The sequence below is a fragment of the Lutra lutra genome, chromosome 2, assembly GCF_902655055.1.
Source record: "Lutra lutra chromosome 2, mLutLut1.2, whole genome shotgun sequence".
NCBI lineage: Eukaryota > Metazoa > Chordata > Mammalia > Carnivora > Mustelidae > Lutra > Lutra lutra.
Window position 1 is genome coordinate 111,965,212 of NC_062279.1, and position 18,665 is coordinate 111,983,876.

The 18,665-nt window shown below is 41.2% G+C and overlaps 1 protein-coding gene across 9 annotated transcripts in view; it reads left to right on the forward strand.

The window, feature by feature from the left end:
• Positions 1-18,407, forward strand: part of ALPK1 (alpha kinase 1) — a 122,360-nt gene extending 103,953 nt beyond the window's left edge. For 6 of the 9 annotated variants that reach the window (XM_047718235.1, XM_047718236.1, XM_047718234.1 and 3 more), the window contains 8 exons: positions 1,015-1,091; positions 1,973-2,068; positions 3,868-3,972; positions 5,142-7,257; positions 10,097-10,250; positions 14,831-14,993; positions 16,196-16,382; positions 17,546-18,407. In XM_047718235.1, coding sequence (XP_047574191.1) covers positions 1,015-1,091; positions 1,973-2,068; positions 3,868-3,972; positions 5,142-7,257; positions 10,097-10,250; positions 14,831-14,993; positions 16,196-16,382; positions 17,546-17,745 — 3,098 coding nt within the window. In that variant the 3' untranslated portion in view covers positions 17,746-18,407. Of the gene's footprint in view, positions 1-1,014; positions 1,092-1,972; positions 2,069-3,867; positions 3,973-5,141; positions 7,258-9,157; positions 9,266-10,096; positions 10,251-14,830; positions 14,994-16,195; positions 16,383-17,545 lie in introns of those variants that run through there. The other 3 variants (XM_047718240.1, XM_047718241.1, XM_047718243.1) reach the window with 3 other exon arrangements.
• Positions 18,408-18,665: the final 258 nt, after the last annotated feature.

The window sequence follows — 18,665 nt, forward strand, 5'->3', positions numbered from 1 at the left end:
AGCAAGCCTGAGCGCTCTGCCAGTAGTCCAGGAGAGGGCTTTTAGCACTGTGCCCACAGACAGAGCAACCTGAACATGGGGGTTTGGGGGTGTGGTCTCAAGGAGGGGTCTGAGGAGGGAGGGGCACAGAGCAGAAGCTCTGCTATAGGCTGGAGAGAGGAGGGAAGGAGATTTGCTAGGAGGAAGGAAGGAGCCCCTGGGGACCCCGTGGGCTTCTTAGCCTATCCCAAAGCCCTTTTCTCACCTAAATGCAGAAGACTTTAAAAAAAACAACAAAAAGGAAGAATAAGAAGGAGCTGCAGGTGCTCAAATAAATTTTCAAACTAAAGTGTTTGAAAAAAATAAATTTTTTAAAGATTTTGTTTATTTGACAGAGAGAGACACAGCAAGAGAGGCAACACAAGCAGGGGGAGTGGGAGAGGAAGAAACAGGCTTCTTGCTGAGCAGGGAGCCCAATGCGGGGCTCAATCCAGGACCCTGGGATCATGACCTGAGCTGAAGGCAGACAGTTAATGACTGAGTCACCCAGGCACCCCAAGTGTTTGAAAATTTTTAACATAGAATGGTAATTAGTTTTCTTATAAATAATGGAATTGATTTTATATACATAAAATCAACAGTAAAAATTATATATATAATATATATATAATTTATAATTTTTACTGTTTCTCTGTGAAAGGGAAGAATTATCTGTATTAAACTAACTGGAAATATAGGTTGCTGTTTTTCCAGCAGATTGTTATCTGCTGATTGCTATCAATATAACTCAATCTCAAGTTTTCCTAACAGGAGCCAATGAGTCTTCTTTCTGTATTAATTTTCAAAGGTATTTTTTTTTATTATTAACATATGATGTATTATTTGTTTCAGGGGTACAGGTCTATGATTCATCAGTCTTACAGAATTCACAGCACTCATCATAGCACATACCCTCCCCAGTGTCCATCATCAAAGGTATTTTCTTTCACAATACACAGATACTGGCAGTTTGTCCCGTCTCCCCTCTTTTTCCAGGGATGTGGTATGAAGCAGCAGAGCTAATCTGGACCTCCATCATAGGATATTTGACACTTCCCCAGCCAGATAGAAAGGTGGTGTATCTAGTGCTTGTTTTTTTCTTTTCCTACATTTGTCTTTGGGTGACTATCTCCTTATGGCACAATTCAGTGTATCATTTGTCAAGTTTATTGGTTCTGTTTTTATTGATTCTGCGAGGGCATAGGACCAGGGACATTTGGTTACCTTCCTCTTGTGTCTTGCCCTGCCCCCACTCACAGCTAGACTCCTGACATGTATTTAGTGTTTCCGCATTCATTTCTATCTATCTGTCTATTTATTTATTTATTTATTTCTATGACCCATTCATCTCTTTATTTGAGCATGGACTTAGCTTTTACCTGGTTCCACAGCAAAGTTGAGGTGGCCACGTTGCTTATATGTAAAGTCATTTTCCTTGAGTCAGTGGACAGGCTTCCATTCTATGCTCCATTTGTTTCTGGGGCATCTTTATCCAAGAAATCGAGAGGCAACACTTGCTTTCCTACTTGGTGTTTCCTTCTCTGTGCGTCTGTGGGAATGTTTTCCTTGTTAACTGGAGCAACAGGTCATCTCATTTCCCTGAGCTGTACCAGCAGTGCCGCTGCCTACAGTCCGTCTACGACACAGACAGAATGGGACACAAGGACTCTGGCTTGAGCCAGTTCTTTAGGCCTAACAGTCTGGAGAAGTTAGGGTTGAGAGTCCAGTAAAGCTCAACTAGGAAACAGTTGTGCTCGCCTTAGGTCTGTGTCTTCAGGATGTGATGATCTTTTGAGCCCTGCGGCGTCTGTTTAGAAGTATTTCCACTGTAAGAATAAGAAGAGCAGCCACAGTAGTTCATGTGGAGAACTGATTGTTGCCTTCAGGCCCTGAGAGGCGAGCAGAGATTGACCACGAATTCCTAATCTGTGTTTTGTTTGTTTGTTTCCTACAGGGTATTTCCACATCACTAGGTATACTGGCAGACATCTTTGTTTCCATGAGCAAAAACGATTATGAGAAGTTTAAAAACAATCCGCAGATTAACTTGGTAATTATCACATGTCACAACCGGGGTGCAGAGTGGCCTCCCCTAACAAAACTGCCAACATTTTTGGTGCTCGGTGCATCAGTCTCATTCTCGCTCCAGGCATCAGGGAGCACAAGTGTCTCCCCTCTCCGAGTCACGTGAACAATCCTGGGGACAATTTCTATGGTGTCCTATTTGGCTATATTATCTTAGCATTTAGCACAGTACTAGACATACAAGGTTACTAAAAAAAAAAATGACGAGTGAATGAATGAATATTAAATATCATCGGGGCGATAAATGCTTTGAATTCCACTGATCTTCCAAATCATCACAGAATTCCACTTCCACACTTGGGCTATCTCAGTGATAAGGTAAAAGGGTAAGAGTTTTAAAGATTTTATTTTGTTAAGTAAGCTCTACACCCAACCTGGGGCTTGAAATTAAAACCCTGAGATCAAGAGTTGCATGCCCTACTGACTGAGCCAGCCAGGTGCCCCTAAGGGGTAACAATTTTAAAACTCTCCTGAACCTCTGTTCAAATCAGAGCCTCAGTCACTTGTCAAGGTTCTTATCCTTAATAGCAATGATTACTAATATTTATGTATTCCTTTACAACTCAATACGTAGGAGCTACATAAAACCCCATAAGATGGGTAGAGCAAAATGTATTATTCCCATTTTAGAGGGAAAAAAAACTGAGGTCCAGAGAAACTAAATGAGCTCTAGAGTTTGCACACCCAGTACGAAAGAATACTAGAAGAACCAAGGTTTCCGGCCAGTCTAGAACATTAGCATAGACACCGAACTGCTCTCCTGCTCAGCACTGGTATTGAGAGTTTTAATATTACATGAAGATTACTATTTTTATTAAATCCTAAAGTGACAATAAATAGTAACTGTATTTAATAGTAATGAGTGTAGCATAAGAACACACGCAGCTTGCCACTGGCGATCTGAGTCTAAGCAAAATGTTGCTTTTGTTGTCAGACCAACACACAAGAAAATGGTTATATCCCTTGTTCAGCGAAGTTATCTTTGATGATTGTTGAAAATTATAAACTACCGGGGTACCTGGCTGAGTATGTGATTCCTGATCTCAGAGTCTGGAGCTCAAGGACCACAGGGGGGATAGAGCTTACTTAAAAAACAAACAAACAAAAAAAACTATTAATTTTTTTAAAAATTGCAAATTTCCTCCCCACCCTGAACCTCCTTGTGACCCCTTCCTGCTTTATTTTTCTCTGGAACACTTATCACCACATCAGACACAATGCATCTTACTTGTTTTGTGTATTGACTAATCCCCTCCCCTCAATAGGAAGTGAGGTTATTACAGCCTCACTGTCTGCTATCTCCTTCGTGCCTAGAACAGTATTTCTAGGAAGAATGAACGAGTCTTAATTGCTGTGAAATCATACATTAAAAGGCTCTTTGCCAAGAACAGCGCAGGAATCATCAGCTAATCTGACTGCAAGATATGCAGCTTCTGTGAACAAAGACTTGCACGATCCTCCAGAGAAACTTGTGCTGGTTATTTTGTACAGGCAGGCATTGTGAATTTTGGCCCACGTTAGGCCCTCTCTGGGGAGCAAAGGGTGTGTGACGGGATTGTGTATGGGCGCAGGGAGAGAGGGCGCTCAAATCCTCGGGTCTTTGGAGCCACTTCACTCTTTCTTGGCACTATTCCGAAATAGTTGTGATGAGGGGCAGAGTGTCGCTCAGAATCCTGAAACAAAAGCAAAGGCATTTCAGAGCCTGCGTTTTGCTAATGGATAAATGATTGTCAATACAACGTTTTGTCTCCTATTTTCTCATAGGGTTTGCTGAAGGAGTTTGACCACCATTTGCTCTCAGCTGCAGAAGCCTGCAAACTGGCCACTGCCTTCAGTCCCTACACACCCCTCTTTGTGCTCTCAGCAGTGGTAAGCAGGGGGCAGCCCCCCCCCCCCCCCACCAAACTCTGCCCAGTGAGGGAAGTAACCAGCGAGAGGGAAAAGTCTAACCCGAAGTGGGCTTTGTGCACATCTTTAGATAATTATGATCAGGCCTTGTGTATGGAAGGGTTTTATCAGTCAGAGTAGTAACATCCTGGTGAAGGCGGAATTAATTCAGCCTGAGGGTATGATGTTGTCTGCCTTAGACCAAGAGTTCCCAAGCACATCAAAATTGCCCAAGGAGGGATGCCTGGATGGCTCAGTGGGTTGAGCCTCTGCCTTCGGCTCAGGTCATGACCTCAGGGTCCTGGGATCGAGCCCCTAATTGGGCTCTCTGCTTGGAGAGAAGCCTTATTCTCCCTCTTCTCCCTCTCTCTCTCTGCCTACTTGTGATCTCTGTCTGTCAAGTAAATAAATAAAATCCTTAAAAAAAAAAAATAGCCCAAGGAGTCTTTTCAAAATGCACATTCCTGATCCACCCAACATCCACTAAATGCAAATCTCTGGGACTGATACTAGAAATCTTTCATTTTGAAATACTGCCCTGGTGCACAGAGAGCTTTGGAAGCTGCTACTCTATGATTTTGACTACTATTAAATAAATGGTGTCTTTGTATATGGTAGCCTTATTTACACAGAGAAAATTACTATGTTCATGTCCCATGTATAGAATCTCTTTGCTAAAACTAACAACAGAAGTAACAGCAACAACAACTTTATAATCTTTGATCAAAAATATCAGGCCTGAGTCTCCTGGCTGGTTCAGTCAGAGTAGCGTGCAACTCTTGATCACTGGGTCATGAGTTTGAACTCCACCTTGGGTATAGAGATTACTAAAATAAATAAATTAATAAATAAATAAACTTAAAAAAAAAAAAAAAAGAAGTATCAGGCCTACAGCAAGATGGTAACTCGAGCTAATTTCTTACCCCCTCATGCCAACCAATCACATACAACCCTGTCCCTTCTCCCGATTCACCAAAAATACTTTGGGTCCTTGACTCAAGACTTGATTGTGTATTTTCCTTAGAATATCTGCGGCATGTGTTTATTTTCCTATAATGCTTCTAATGACTGTCCTCCAGGAATGAAGTTTTTCCTGATTCAATTCTAGTTTCTAATTCAATGTCTGATTTTGTATTTGGTATTTTCCTCAGAACATCCGTGGCACATGTTTATTGTCCTATAGTAGTTCTGATGACTGTCCTCCAGAAATGAAAAATTCATATCTGTATGAAGCCAAAGAGGCCTTCGAAATTGGCCTCCTCACCAAGAGATATGACAAACCAGCCACTGGAAAACAAGAGCTTCATAGTCTTCTCAAAGCTGCTTTCGGCCTGACCACAGTGCACCAAAGACTCTACGGGGAGACTGAGATGGTCCGCGTAGCCAGTCAGCTCTGTAATAAAGCTATGGGAAAGCTGTACAGTTTCAGTACTTCCTCTGGAAGTCAGGAGAGAGAAGCTCTCTCTCAGCAGATCTTGTCTATTATAACCCAGGTGAAGGATCGTTTACAAATTCAAGGCTTCTTAAATTTAGATGACAAGTCTTATGTTCCAGAGAGTTTCAAGCATGGGTTGGATAAACCCATCTTGCATGGGCATGTGGATTTCCAAAAAATCCTTGGAGCCTATTCACAGCACCACACTTCAGTGTGTGAAGTATTTGAAAGCTCTTGTGGAAACAACAAAAATCAACAGAAAGATGCAAAAACCAGAGTCTGTATCACTACTCTAAAAACAGAGACGAAAAACGTAGATACTGTGAGTACTACCGAAGACAAATCACATTTTCAAAAAGCCATGGTAATATCGTCCTCCCGAATGGCTAAGAATAGTCAGGAGACACTCAGGAGGATAAGAGGGAAAAACTGGACCCATTCTGATGCATTTCAAGTCTCCTTGGCTCAAGATGTAGAGGCTGAGGTTGAGTCACCAGACCACAGTTATGGTGAAGGAGCTGTTTTGGACAAGTCTCTGAGTGACAGCCATTGCTCTAGTTGTTGGAGCAAGTTATCAGGGGCTAGTTCTTCTACAAGCAGGGAGGAAGTGAATTATATAGATGATAGGCCAACCAGAAAAGAGCCTTGCAAAGAAGAACATCTTGTGGATACTCAGTGTTCCACCGCCCTATCTGAAGAGCTAGAGATCAATGAGGAAAGCAGAGCTGTACATCCACTGTCTTTAGAACTTCATGGTCTCTCTCTCCAAGTGTCCAAGGATGACAGTTTAGAGTCTTCTCAAAGTCAGCAACACAAACACATGCCCTTGACAACCTTCTGTCCTCATAACACAACAGCCATATTCTTGGCCTCTGGTGCAGGGCCGTTAGAAAGAGCTCCAGAAGATGTGCAGAAAGTCAGAAACATGGGATCCAGAAACACTTCTGCTCATTCCAGTCCCTCAGTGGGTTCTGCTTCTTTGTCCTTTTCTGATTCTGGTCCACCCAAGAACATAGCCACATACCCTTTGGTCCGAGAAGAAAGCTTTGAACTAACTGAACTTCCAGAAATCAACTACAATGATGAAGACAGGCATGGGGAAGAAATCAAAAGAGGCACAGGCCTTACATTCAAAGATAGCTCCTCCTGGATTGACCCAGAAGGAGAAACAGAGGAAAAAGAGGAGGATACACCCTTACACTCTCACATAGCCATGGAGGTGTCTCTGGGCAAAAGTTCTGTGACAGCATGTAACTCTTCCACTCTTCATTGGCCTGTGCAAAATCCTGACTCAGAAAAGAGTGGCGGCTCAGTCAAAGAGCAGAACATTGACCCTGATGCCTCCACAGTGGATGAAGAGGGCCAGCTGCTGGACAGCACAGACATTCACCCCACCAGTGGGTGTGGCTCTTCTAGCCTATTTGCTCTGAGGCAGCCGCATGATCAGGGGGCTGAGACCCCCGGTCCATCTGTAAGCAGTAACATTGCCTTCCCTGATTTTAGCAAGGACTGCACTACCACAGAGGAAGGAAACAAACCAGGAAACACACTAAACTGCAGCCAGAACTCCAGCTCATCCTCGCCATGGTGGTTGAAATCACCTGCATTTTCCAGCGGTTCTTCTGAGAGGGAAACCTCATGGTCCTTTCTGAATTCCAGTGGAAGTTCTTTTGTTTCATTGCCAGGAATGATAAGGCAAGAGATCCTAGAGGCTCGAACCCTACACCCTGATGATTTTGAAAAACTCTTGGCAGGGGTGAGGCATGAGTGGCTATTACAGAGACTGGAGAATACAGGAGTTTTTAAGCCCAATCAACTCCACCAAGCACACAGTGAGTACAACCTTTTTGGTAGATAGAGCCTCAGGAAGCCTCTGTGTATGGTTGGGGTCCTCTGAAGAGCTTGATGTGTAGATCACTTAAAACTCATGAAAGACACAGACCCCTCTTACACTTCGTGAATATACAGAAAAATATGTACTTTGGGGGTTTCCCTCACTCTTGGTGTGTGTGGTGGACGCTAATGGTCGCAAAGACTAGAGGCTTATTCAGGCCACCTCATATGTTGGGGGCTGCTGTGAAGACACACAAGGCAGTAAGGGAGACAAGAATCTTACAGGACCAAGGGACAGTCATCAGTCGGGGTTTAAAAAAGCTCAGCATCTGTCTTTTCCATGGATTCTCATTACCAACCAGCTGATTTCTGTTTTTCCTCATTCAGATTCTAGGGGGCAGAGTTTGACCTAGTTAAACATCACTCTTCTTCAGGGCAGAGATTTTCACACCTGTCTGCAAGGGTTGAGCAAGTGCTCAACCTCTACTATTGCAATCAGCAATTCCTTCTTGCTTATGGAACAGCCCAGTGTCACTTACCATAGCAGGGAGTCTGGGTTGGGGCCATCCGGTAGTCAATGTGTCTATTACAGCTTAGAAGTGGTGGAGAGGCGGGGAAGGAGACAAAAGAAGGTTCCTCTCTGGGGGCACCTGGGTGGCTCAGTGGTTGAGCCTCTGCCTTCGGCTCGGGTCGTGATCTCGGGGTTCTGGGATTGAGTCCCACATCGGGCTCTCTGCTCTGCAGGGAGCCTGCTTCCTCCTCTCTCTCTCTCTGCCTGCCTCTCCACCCACTTGTGATCTCTCTCTGTCAAATAAATAAAATCTTTAAAGAAAAAGAAAAAAAAAAAGAAGGTTCCTCTCTTAGCCCCGAAGATCATATCGTAGCACCCTCTAAGACACTGAAGAATTGTTTGAATGAGAGAAAAGAGACAAACTCTGTAGATTGCTAAGCACTGGATACTAAAATAATAGTTCTTGGGGAGCCTGGGTAGTTGGTTAAGTGACCAACTCTTGATTTCAGCTCAGGTCGTGATCTCAGGGTCCTAGGTTCTAGCACCCTGTGAAACACAGCATCAGGGTCCATGCTCAGTGGGAAGTCTGCTGGAGGATTCTCTCTCTCCCTCTCCCTCTCCCCTTCTCTCCACTCTCTCTCTTTATCTCTTTCTCTCATGTAATCAATCAATCAATCAATAGAGTAGTAGTTTTCAATCTTGTCATCATATAAGAATCCCTAGGGGTGGGGGAGCTTTTTAAAATTTCCAGTGCCTCACCCCAGAGTGTCCAATCTAATGAGTCTCTGGTTTGGATCCAGGCATCAGAATTTTTTAAGAGCTCTTTAAAAAAAAAAAAAGATTTTATTTATTTGAGAGAGAAAATGAGAGAGATAGAGCATGAGAAGAGGGAGGTTCAGTGGGAGAAGCAGACTCCCTGCCAAGCAGGGAGCCTGCTGCGGGACTTGATTCCAGGACTCCAGGATTACAACTGGAGCCAAAGGCAGTCACTTAACCAAATGGGCCACCCAGGTGCCCTTAAGAGCTCTTCAGTAAGTTTTTATAAAGACAATGTCAGTCACTTCTGTTCAAAGTATTCCAGTGCTTTTCCTGCTGCCTTGAAATCACACTAAGATACAGATCAGTTTTCACAAAAAGAAGTGAAATGCTACTCTAGTAGGGTCTCCCTATTCACTATTCCCTTTCTAGGGATTCTGTAGGTTCAGAATCACATTTCTTAGAGTTAGGCAACCCTTTATTGTTACACCTATGTGCCAGTTTGTGGGTAAAAAGCCACATGTACGTGATCTCAGACCCAGTAGGGGAATATTATTATCCCCAGTGTACAGATAAGAAAAACAGAGGAAGCACAAAACAACTTATACATTCCTCCATCTTGCTTCCCCCAGTTCACTGCCTTTCCTATGGATGTGTGCAAGCAGCTCGCCTTCTGTTTCCATCCCCAGCTTCTCTGACTGAGTGACCCAACCCTGGCTACTGTCTTCCCCAGCCTCCAGCCATCTCCCGCCCCAGACCCAGACCCCTGAGTTTATCTTACTTGAAGTATTTTTCTCTCCTGAGTCACCTGTACCTTCACCCATTATCAGGACCTAGATGCAGGAGGTCCTTGTTCACATCATTTCAACTGGGATCCCAAAATGTTGCATTTCTTCTCAGAGTTCATGTCTTTTCCCTCTAAGAAATGCTTTCTTACTTGCCCTGTTCTGCCTTTCTTTAAGGTGGAGACAGTTTTTTGCTTTTCCTTCTTATCTTTTCCTTCTTCAATTGAGTAGAATCGAATTGTACGGTAGCTATATTTTGTCAAGTAATTCCTGGACTTTCCCAGCTTAAACAGAACAAGTAAGAGAAAATTAAGGTGCACTTTAATAGATAACCATGGTTTCTGGAGTTGCCAGGAGTCTCTGAGGGAAAGTTTTTTCGTTTATTTCTATCTATATGGTCTGGTACCAGTCGTAGGTTCCAGGTTCCCCAGATAATTAGCAGAAAATACAATCATATATCACTCTTCCAAGATGGTCTCTGAGGCTTTGCTGCTTAAAAAGATTTTCTTTCCCACTATTTTCAGACAAAAACTGGCCTTATCTTAATCCCTCACCATCACAAGCAAAAGATTTTGTGAATCTTCGTTACATTTGCAAAGCTTTAGTTTATTGTATTTCACTAACTTTGCAGTAGTAGTCATAGAAGAGGCTGAAATTTGAGAAAATATCTAAAGAAACTGAAGATATCAGGCAATTTGGATTAGGATCTGTGTCGCTTCAACTTTATTCATAAATTATAACAAACTTTGAAAATAACATCCATTTTTATCTTCTCTTTTTTTCCAGATGCTCTTTTATTAAAATACTCTAAAAAATCAGAACTATGGACAGCCCAAGAAACTGTTGTATATTTGGGGGACTACCTGAATGTGAAGAAGAAAGGCAGACAGAGAAATGCTTTTTGGGTTCATTATCTTCATCAGGAAGAAACTCTGGGGAGGTATTTCTTTACAACATCTATACTTCTAATGCAAAATGGGTTAATTATGCCTTTCTGTTACTTAATCACTTATGTGATTTTGAAAGAGCCAGAAAAGTTGGCCACAATGTATATTTTCAGATCCCTACTCCTTTCTCTTCATTAACTGACAGTAGTTACCACACACTGAACAACATTATGTCAGCCATTTTACATAGATGTACATGATGTCAAACCTCTCAGGGAGACATTGTTATCCTCACTGTACAGATAAGAAAAATGGAGTTTCTGACTATATGGCAGGGCAGAGAGCCTCAAACACTCCCACTAAAAATGCTGGCAAGAAGTCTAGTTCAACTATGAAAACTACACTTATATGTAAATAAACAGTCTGCAGAAAAGGTAGGAAACTCCTTTGAGGCTAGGGATGAAGCATTTTTGGAGGTATAAGTGCATACTGAGCCCTTGAGACACCTCCTGTAGACATTCTGAGTGGGGTAGAATGAGGTGGCAGCTAGTGACCAAAGTTACACATGTAAGGGAGTGTATAGAGATCATCCATATAAAACAGGGATGCAGGAATGGCTACATCTTTAAGGAGAAACTTATATTAAAAAAAAAAAAAAACAAGGGGTACCTGGGTAGCTCAGTGGGTTAAAGCTTCAGGTCATGATCTCAGGGTTCTGGGATCGAGCCCCGCATCGGGCTCTCTGCTCAGCAGGGAAACTTCTTCCTCCTCTCTCTCTGCCTGCCTTTCTGTGATCTTTGTCTGTCAAATAAATAAATAAATTTTTTAAAAAAATTAAATTAAAAAATAAAATAAACAAAAAACAAAACAAACAAACAAACAAAAAACCCCAAGCTCCTGGGTGGCTCAGCTTCTTAAGTGTCCAACTCTTGATTTTGGCTGAGGTCATGATTGATCTCAGGGTCATGAGATAGAGCCGCATGTCCGTTTTCTTGTTCATCAAGCAGTCTGCTGGAGATTCTCCCTCTCCATCTGCTCCTCCTCCGGCTCTCTCTCCCTCTCAAATAAATAAATAAATCTTTATTTTTACAAAAAAAATCCCACTGGGGTAAAACACCCAGAAAATTTTTTGTTTGGCCTTAGTTCTGGATGACAACTTCAAGCAAAAACTCACCTGAGAAATAGTCACCACAAATGGTCCGCATTAGGTTTGAGGCCTAATTTTATATCATCTGTGTACTTAAAAAGACCTATAAGCCAAGAATTTTAAGATGGACCCTGTTCTTTATCCAAATCTAAATAATGTAAGAAATAAATAGGAAGAGAAGAAAGAGAGAGTGAGAAATTGGGTGATTCTTAAACAATGGAAGTATATTTCTTGAAAAGGTTGTTGTTGATAATAATAATAATAATAATAATAGGAACATGTAAATCTACTTACCAAGTATATATGTGCCAAGACTTACGTTAAGTAATTTATATACTAATTTAATTGATCATCACAAAACACTATGAGGCAAATATTATTATCCCCATTTTACAGATGAGGGAACTGAGGCATAGAGATATTAAGAAACTTGCCCCACATCACACATCCAAGCGATGAAGCTGTGTGTTATGGGTTGAATGAGTTTTTTAACAGCTCTGTACCTCCAGCCTCAAATTCATATGTTGAAGTCCTAACCCATAGTACTCAGACTGTGATCTTATTGAAAGAGAGTCATTGCAGATATAATTAGATAAGATGAGGTCATTTTGGAATAGGGTGGGCCACTCATCCTCTCTTATAAAAAGGAAATTTGGAGATAGACCTGCGCAAGGAGAATGCACGTCAGATTGTAGTTATGTTGCCACAGAGCAGAAACCACCAGAAGCCAGGAGGGAGGACTGGAAAACATCCTTCTCTAGTGGCTTCAGAGGGAACATGGCCCTGCCGACATCTTGTTCTTGGACTTCCAGGCTCCAGAACTGTGAGAGAACCCATTTCTGTTGTTTAAGTCACTCAATTTATGGCTCTTGGTTATAGTAGCCCTAAGAAATTAATACAGCAGGATGTGTCATAAGGATCTGAAATAGGAAATGAAAGAGAGAATAAGAAATGTGAAAGATGAAAAGAGAGGATCCAACGTATATCTGATCCGAAAAAGATAACATCAAATAGAAAAGAATTACTATTTAAATAGATAATAATACCTGATAATTTCCCAGAATTGCCAAAATACATTAATCTTCAAATACAGGAGTCATAGTAAATCCTAAGTAGGATAGAAGAGGAGGGAAGAAACTAGGAAGGCAGGCAGGCAATCATAAATCCACTTCTAGCTACATAGCAGTGAAACTTTAGAACACCAAGGTTAAAGAAATAATCTTAAAAGCTGTCAATGAAAAAGGAGTTTACTGCTAACAAATCCTTACTGAAGGAAAATGATCCCAACAAAATGGCATAAGATGCTAGAAAGAATGGACCTCTGTTCCCAGATTGATGATCTTCTACCTAGGGCTGGAGGTCCTCTGACAGAATGTTTGGGAACGGTTCCAGTACCAGGGTTTGCTCAAAGTTCTGAACAGATTCAAAGCTACTGCAAGCCGAGCGGTCCGTCCATAGCAGAAACACTGGATTAACCCTGTTAGGCAACTGTTCCTCTGCTGGCTGCTTTCTGATGCCTTAGAGGTTCCTCCTCTGCAGCCTCCACTGTCAGATTGTCTTTTTTTTTTTAAGATTTTATTTATTTATTTTTGAGAGAGTATGTGATCAGGGAAAGGGGCAAAGGAAGAGGGAGAGAGAAAATCTCAAGCTGATTCTGCATTGAGTGCAGAGCCCATCACCAGGCTTGATCTCAGGACCCTGAGATCATGACCTGAGCCAAAACTAAGAGTTGGACACTTAACCAACTGAGCAACCCAGGTGCCCCTCAAATTTCCCTTCTGATCCTCAGGGGTCTGAATGGCCAAAACTTCAGCCAACTTGGATTTCATAATCCTATTGGACTCAGTAATTTTGTTGTTGCTGTTAACATATAATGTATTACTTGTTTCAGTGATACAGGTCTGTGATTCATCAGTCTTACACAATTTACAGCACTCACCATAGCACATACCCTCCCCAGTGTCCATCACCCGGCCACCCCATCCCTCCCACTCCACTCCCCACCCAGCAGCCCTCAGTTTGTTTCCTGAAATTAAGAGTCTCTTATGGTTTGTTTCCCTCTCTGGTTTCATCTTGTTTCATTTTTCCCTCCCTTCCCCTATGATCCTCTGTCTTGTTTCTCAAATTCCTCATATCAGTGAGATCATATGATAATTGTCTCCCTCTGATTGACTTATTTCACTTAGCGTAATACCCTCTAGTTCCATCCACATCGTTACAAATGGTAAGATTTCATTTTTTTTGATGGTGGACTCAGTAATTTCTGGAGAGCGTTTTCTCTAGTTGAGGTCTATAACTCTGACAATTCTCTTTGATTTTTGGAGGTCACTCTGGACACATGCAAATTCCTCATAAATTCACACTGGCTTATAGCAAATATAAACTCCAGTAAAGTGTGATAGTTACTGTTTTGCTCCTTTCAACACTTAATCATTTACTGCCCTCATATGTTGTCTCCAGCTATGCATAAGTCCTTGAAATATACAAATCCTATGTCACACTTTCTTCAAAACATTCAGAACTAGCACAGGACTACATGATGATGGAAACAAGTATTTGTACAGATGAAGTAATCACAAAAGAAAGGGATAGAGGAAGACTTCAGATTGATTAACTGACCTGTTTAAGGCCATGGTGCAGGTAGTAAAAGATCTGATTGCAGAGCCCGCACTTTCCAGTGTCCATCCTGGCTCCCTAGACTCGCCAAGGGGGGCTGGCTAACTGCTACAGTAACTGGACACTTGCTCTATAATCACCATCGTCCTGGGGCAGTGTATCAGAAAGTGTTCTTCAGGAAAACAGAACCAAGAAGATATATACACATATAGACAGAGAGTTATTGTCAGGATTTGGCTTGCATGATGATAGAGACCAGGAAACCTCAAGCTCTGCAGTTAGCCAGCTGGAGACCAGGAGAGCTAATGGTGTAGTTCCAGGTCAAAGGCCAGTAGGCTCAAGACCAGAAAGAGCTGATGTTTCAATTCAAGTCCAAAGGCAGGAAAAGACCAGTGTCCCAGCTCAAAGGCAGTGTGACAGGCGGAATTCTCTTCACTTGGGAGAAGGTCATTCTTTTCATTCTATTTTTTGTCCTTCAACTGATTAGATTAGGCCCATCCACATGAGGGAGAGCAATCTGCTTTACTTAGTCTATTGATTTAAGTGTGAAATTTATCCCAAAATAACCTCACCAAAACAGCCAGAATTATGGTTGATCAAATATCAGGGCACCCTATGGCCAAGTCAAGATAGCACATAACATTAGCCGTCACCATCAACCAACGTGAATTATGTTCTCATGTTCAGGAGGCTCTTACAAAATTATTTGAGTCATGAAACAAGAAAGGATAGTTAATATTGACTGTCCAAGGTAGAGAAAGAGTAATGTCTTTTAAGAATTTTTACATCTCTCCTTTCGTCTCTGCTCTCTTCCTCTGTGATAAGATCACTTTTGCATTTCTTTTGTATGGTTTTTTCCTCTGGTCATAGATATGTTGGGAAAGAATATAAGGAACAGAAGGGGCTCTGGCACCACTTCACTGATGTGGAGCGGCAAATGACCGCACAGCACTACGTGACAGAATTTAACAAGAGACTTTACGAGCAAAAGATTCCAACACAGATATTCTATATCCCATCCACATTATTACTGGTAAGATTAAAGAGGGCAAGTGTTTCGTTCAACAGGTCTATGCGTACATATTTGCTAATGCCCAATAAACTCAGTTACCAGACTCCCTCAACTGCTTCATCTTCTTCATCTACTTAGGGAGATGTGTAAGAACTATGACCTTCTAGACCCTGAACACATAATTTGGATCTTCCAAGTCACCCTGTTAAGTCTGGTATCTGGTCCCACATGGTCAAGTGAGCTTTTTTCGTATCCTTTCTTTGTGTACTGGCTGTACTTTCAAAGAGAGAAGAAGGACCCTAAGATGATACGGAGTACAAATTATCCCCTCAACAACCTGATGCATGAATTCACTATTTTACATCTGTTAGTCCCCACCCCTGGCAGCCAAGGAATTACCAAGTCATCGTTTAAACACCTTTAGTAAGGAAAAATAATTATTCCCTTTTCACTTTCAAACAATTCTACTTGTTAGGAAGTTCTTAGATCTAGCCCAAAGGTGTCTTCGTCTGATTTCTACCTATGAATTGCAACTCCACCTTCTGGGGTCATTGAGCCCAATCCGTTTTTACTATGCTATCTCTTTAAATATAGAAAGACACTGACTTTTCTCTTATTTGGGTGAAGAATATCCTGCCTTCCCAAATATGTTGGATCCTTGGCTCATTCATACCTAAAGATTTTTTTTTTTTTTACATTGGCCAAAGACATTTTTTGACCCGCATTTTGTTACTACCAATTACAGCTATCATCCATTTTTCACTTTCTTTATGTCAAGCACTATGCCAGGCATTTAACACATCAACTCTAACCTTTGAAACAACTTGACAAAAGAGATTATACCCACAAATGTTTGAACTGCTATTCCAGCCCAGCATTCCAGGCCATGATTTATCTCCATGACAAGCTAGATCTCTACAGTAGGTCACTTCATGGCCTCATTTTTATGTGAGTATTTTAATAAAAGAATAAAAATTATTTTAGGTTCTATTATATGCCACGTAAAATGTTAGGCACTTTACATGCATTTTTCTTATTTAATTTTTTTTAACAGTGCTATAAGGTCGTTATTATTACAGTATCTGCTTTACAGATGAGCAGACCAAAACCTCCAGAAGTAACAGAGCTCCTAAGCGGCAAAGCCTAGGTTCAAAGTGAGGTCTATCCAAGCCCAAAGCCTGTGGCCTTCCTAGTCATTATGGTCTCCCATTTCTATTTTTCAGATTTTGGAAGGCAAGACAATAAAGGGATGTATCAGTGTGGAACCTTACATACTGGGAGAATTTGTGAAGTTATCAAATAACGCAAAAGTGGTTAAAACAGAATACAAAGCCACAGAATATGGATTGGCTTATGGCCATTTTTCCTATGAGTTTTCTAATCATAGAGATGTTGTAGTCGATTTACAAGGTATGTGAAATTGGGATTTTTAAATTTTTAGTGTTATTCATATGTAAACATGAGGTCTCGTAACTAGCTCTTCCAGTCGTTATTTAATTTAATAGACTGTTCAGGGCCTAAATAGACCGCTATTTATAATTCAATTGATTGATTTTACTGTATGTAGCAAATGATGTCTGGAAAAAATGTCTAAAGTGTCTACAAGGGTCTAAAGTGTCACAAAATCAGTGAGATCTGGCTCACATTCTGCTGGGCTCAATTCTAGAGCAAATCCATTTTTTTTATTTCATTTAAGTATATTTGAATGATGTAGGTTTTTTAATATTGCATGCTTTAATATGTGGAAAGACTTTCCACTCGTTCTTTTCTTCAGCCCTTTACCGTTATTACAAGTGTGACATTAGGTTTCATAATGGGGTCATTGTGAAATAGAAAGTTGTGTGCACTCGAATCTGACTTTTAAAAAAAAATCTCTGCATTTATATTTTAATTTTATTTCAGTTCATCTAGTATTTTATTTACCAGAATTATTAGCCAATACTCTTCATTTAAATGATAAATGAGTTTTCTTATAACTGTTTTTAGTAATGATTCTATGACCATTCTCCAAGATTTTCTCTATCCCCCTTCCATAGCATTTATCATCAGTCTCTATCATATTATGTATTTTACTTATTTATATTGCTTATTAATCTGTCCCACTTCACCAGAATGTTAGCTCAATGAGTATAGTGATTTTTTACTTATTGCTTAATCCCCAGTACTCAAAACAGTGTCTTGTATACTGTGTATGCTTGATAAATACTTGCTAAATGAACAGATGAATTAATGGGTTAGGCACTAAAGCAACTTATGAATCGTGAAATGTTCAATATATTGTTATCTCCGTAATTAAACTAAGTGCATTTTTTTGCTCTCTTAATTCCTTGAAAATTGGTGGTCTAGGTATGTCATATTTGACAAATTTAATTGTCCAATGTTCAGTTTCCCTTCTTAAACCAGTAATTGGAATACACAATACCAAATCCCTTAACAGAAACTTATTAAACATAAACTTCAGCATAGCCAAGTTTTTAAGGTATCTCTCTAAATGAATACATTTTATTTTTCTGAAATACTTTACTGACCTTTATAAAAGATTTAATTCTCAGACATATGAATTTCTTTTTTAGGTTGGGTGACTGGGAATGGAAAAGGGCTCATCTATCTGACAGATCCCCAGATTCACTCTGTTGATCAGAATGATGTCACAACCAATTTTGGAAAGAAAGGAATTTTTTACTTTTTTAATCACCAGCATGTGAAATGTAATGAAATATGCCATCGTCTTTCTCTGACAAGACCTTCAGTTGAGAAACCAAATAATTCATAGACTCTCTGGCGTGGTAATGGGATAGGCTTAGTGCTCCTTACATGTGTGGGGTCCTGCCCTCTTTCCAGGCACACACAGTATGGCACAGCCCATCCCCTTGGGCTTAGGCAGGACCATGGGACTAGTTCTAGCCAATGATGTGAGACGAATTGTTGAATATCAATTTCAGGCCCTTATTTAATTGCCAGTGCAAGCGGAATTACTTTCCTTCCACCACAAAGAGCAGAATATGTCAGGAGATAGCTGCTTATTAGTGTTAAGCCCTGCAGTGAGGGCAACCTGAAAAAGTCCCCACCGGACCCATCGTGGACACAAAACAGATGAGAAATAAACTTTTGTGGCTTAAGCCATTGAGATTTTGGAGTTTTCTGGTCAATATCTATCAACGATGGTACTATGGGTGTTTTTCCTATCGATTTAGGAGTTTTCCATATGTATTAAAGAGTTCAGGACAGGGTGCCTGGGTGGCTCACTGGGTTAAGCCTCTGCCTTCAGCTCAGGTCATGATCTCTGTGTCCTGGGATTGAGCCCCGCATCAGGCTCTCTGCCTTTCTAGGAGGATGGGAGGTGAGGCCTAGCAATTGAGTTAATGATTAATCATGTCTACATAATGGAGCCCCTGTAAAAATCCCCAAATTACCAATTCTGAGAGCTGCCCGGGTGCTGAACGACATGGAGTTCCTGGGAGGGAGGTGCCGCCACAGAGGGCAGTAAGCTCTGTCGGTGTCACTCCCCCATACCCTGCCCTACGCATCTCTCCCACCTGAGGTTCTTCTGTTTCTTTCATCGTATTCTCTTACAATAAACCAGTGAATTACTTAGTGTTTTCCTGACCCCTGCGAGTCACTGTAGCATAGTATCAAACCCGAGGAGGATGTCATTAGAACTTCAATGAGCAGCCATTCCGTAAGAAGTACAGG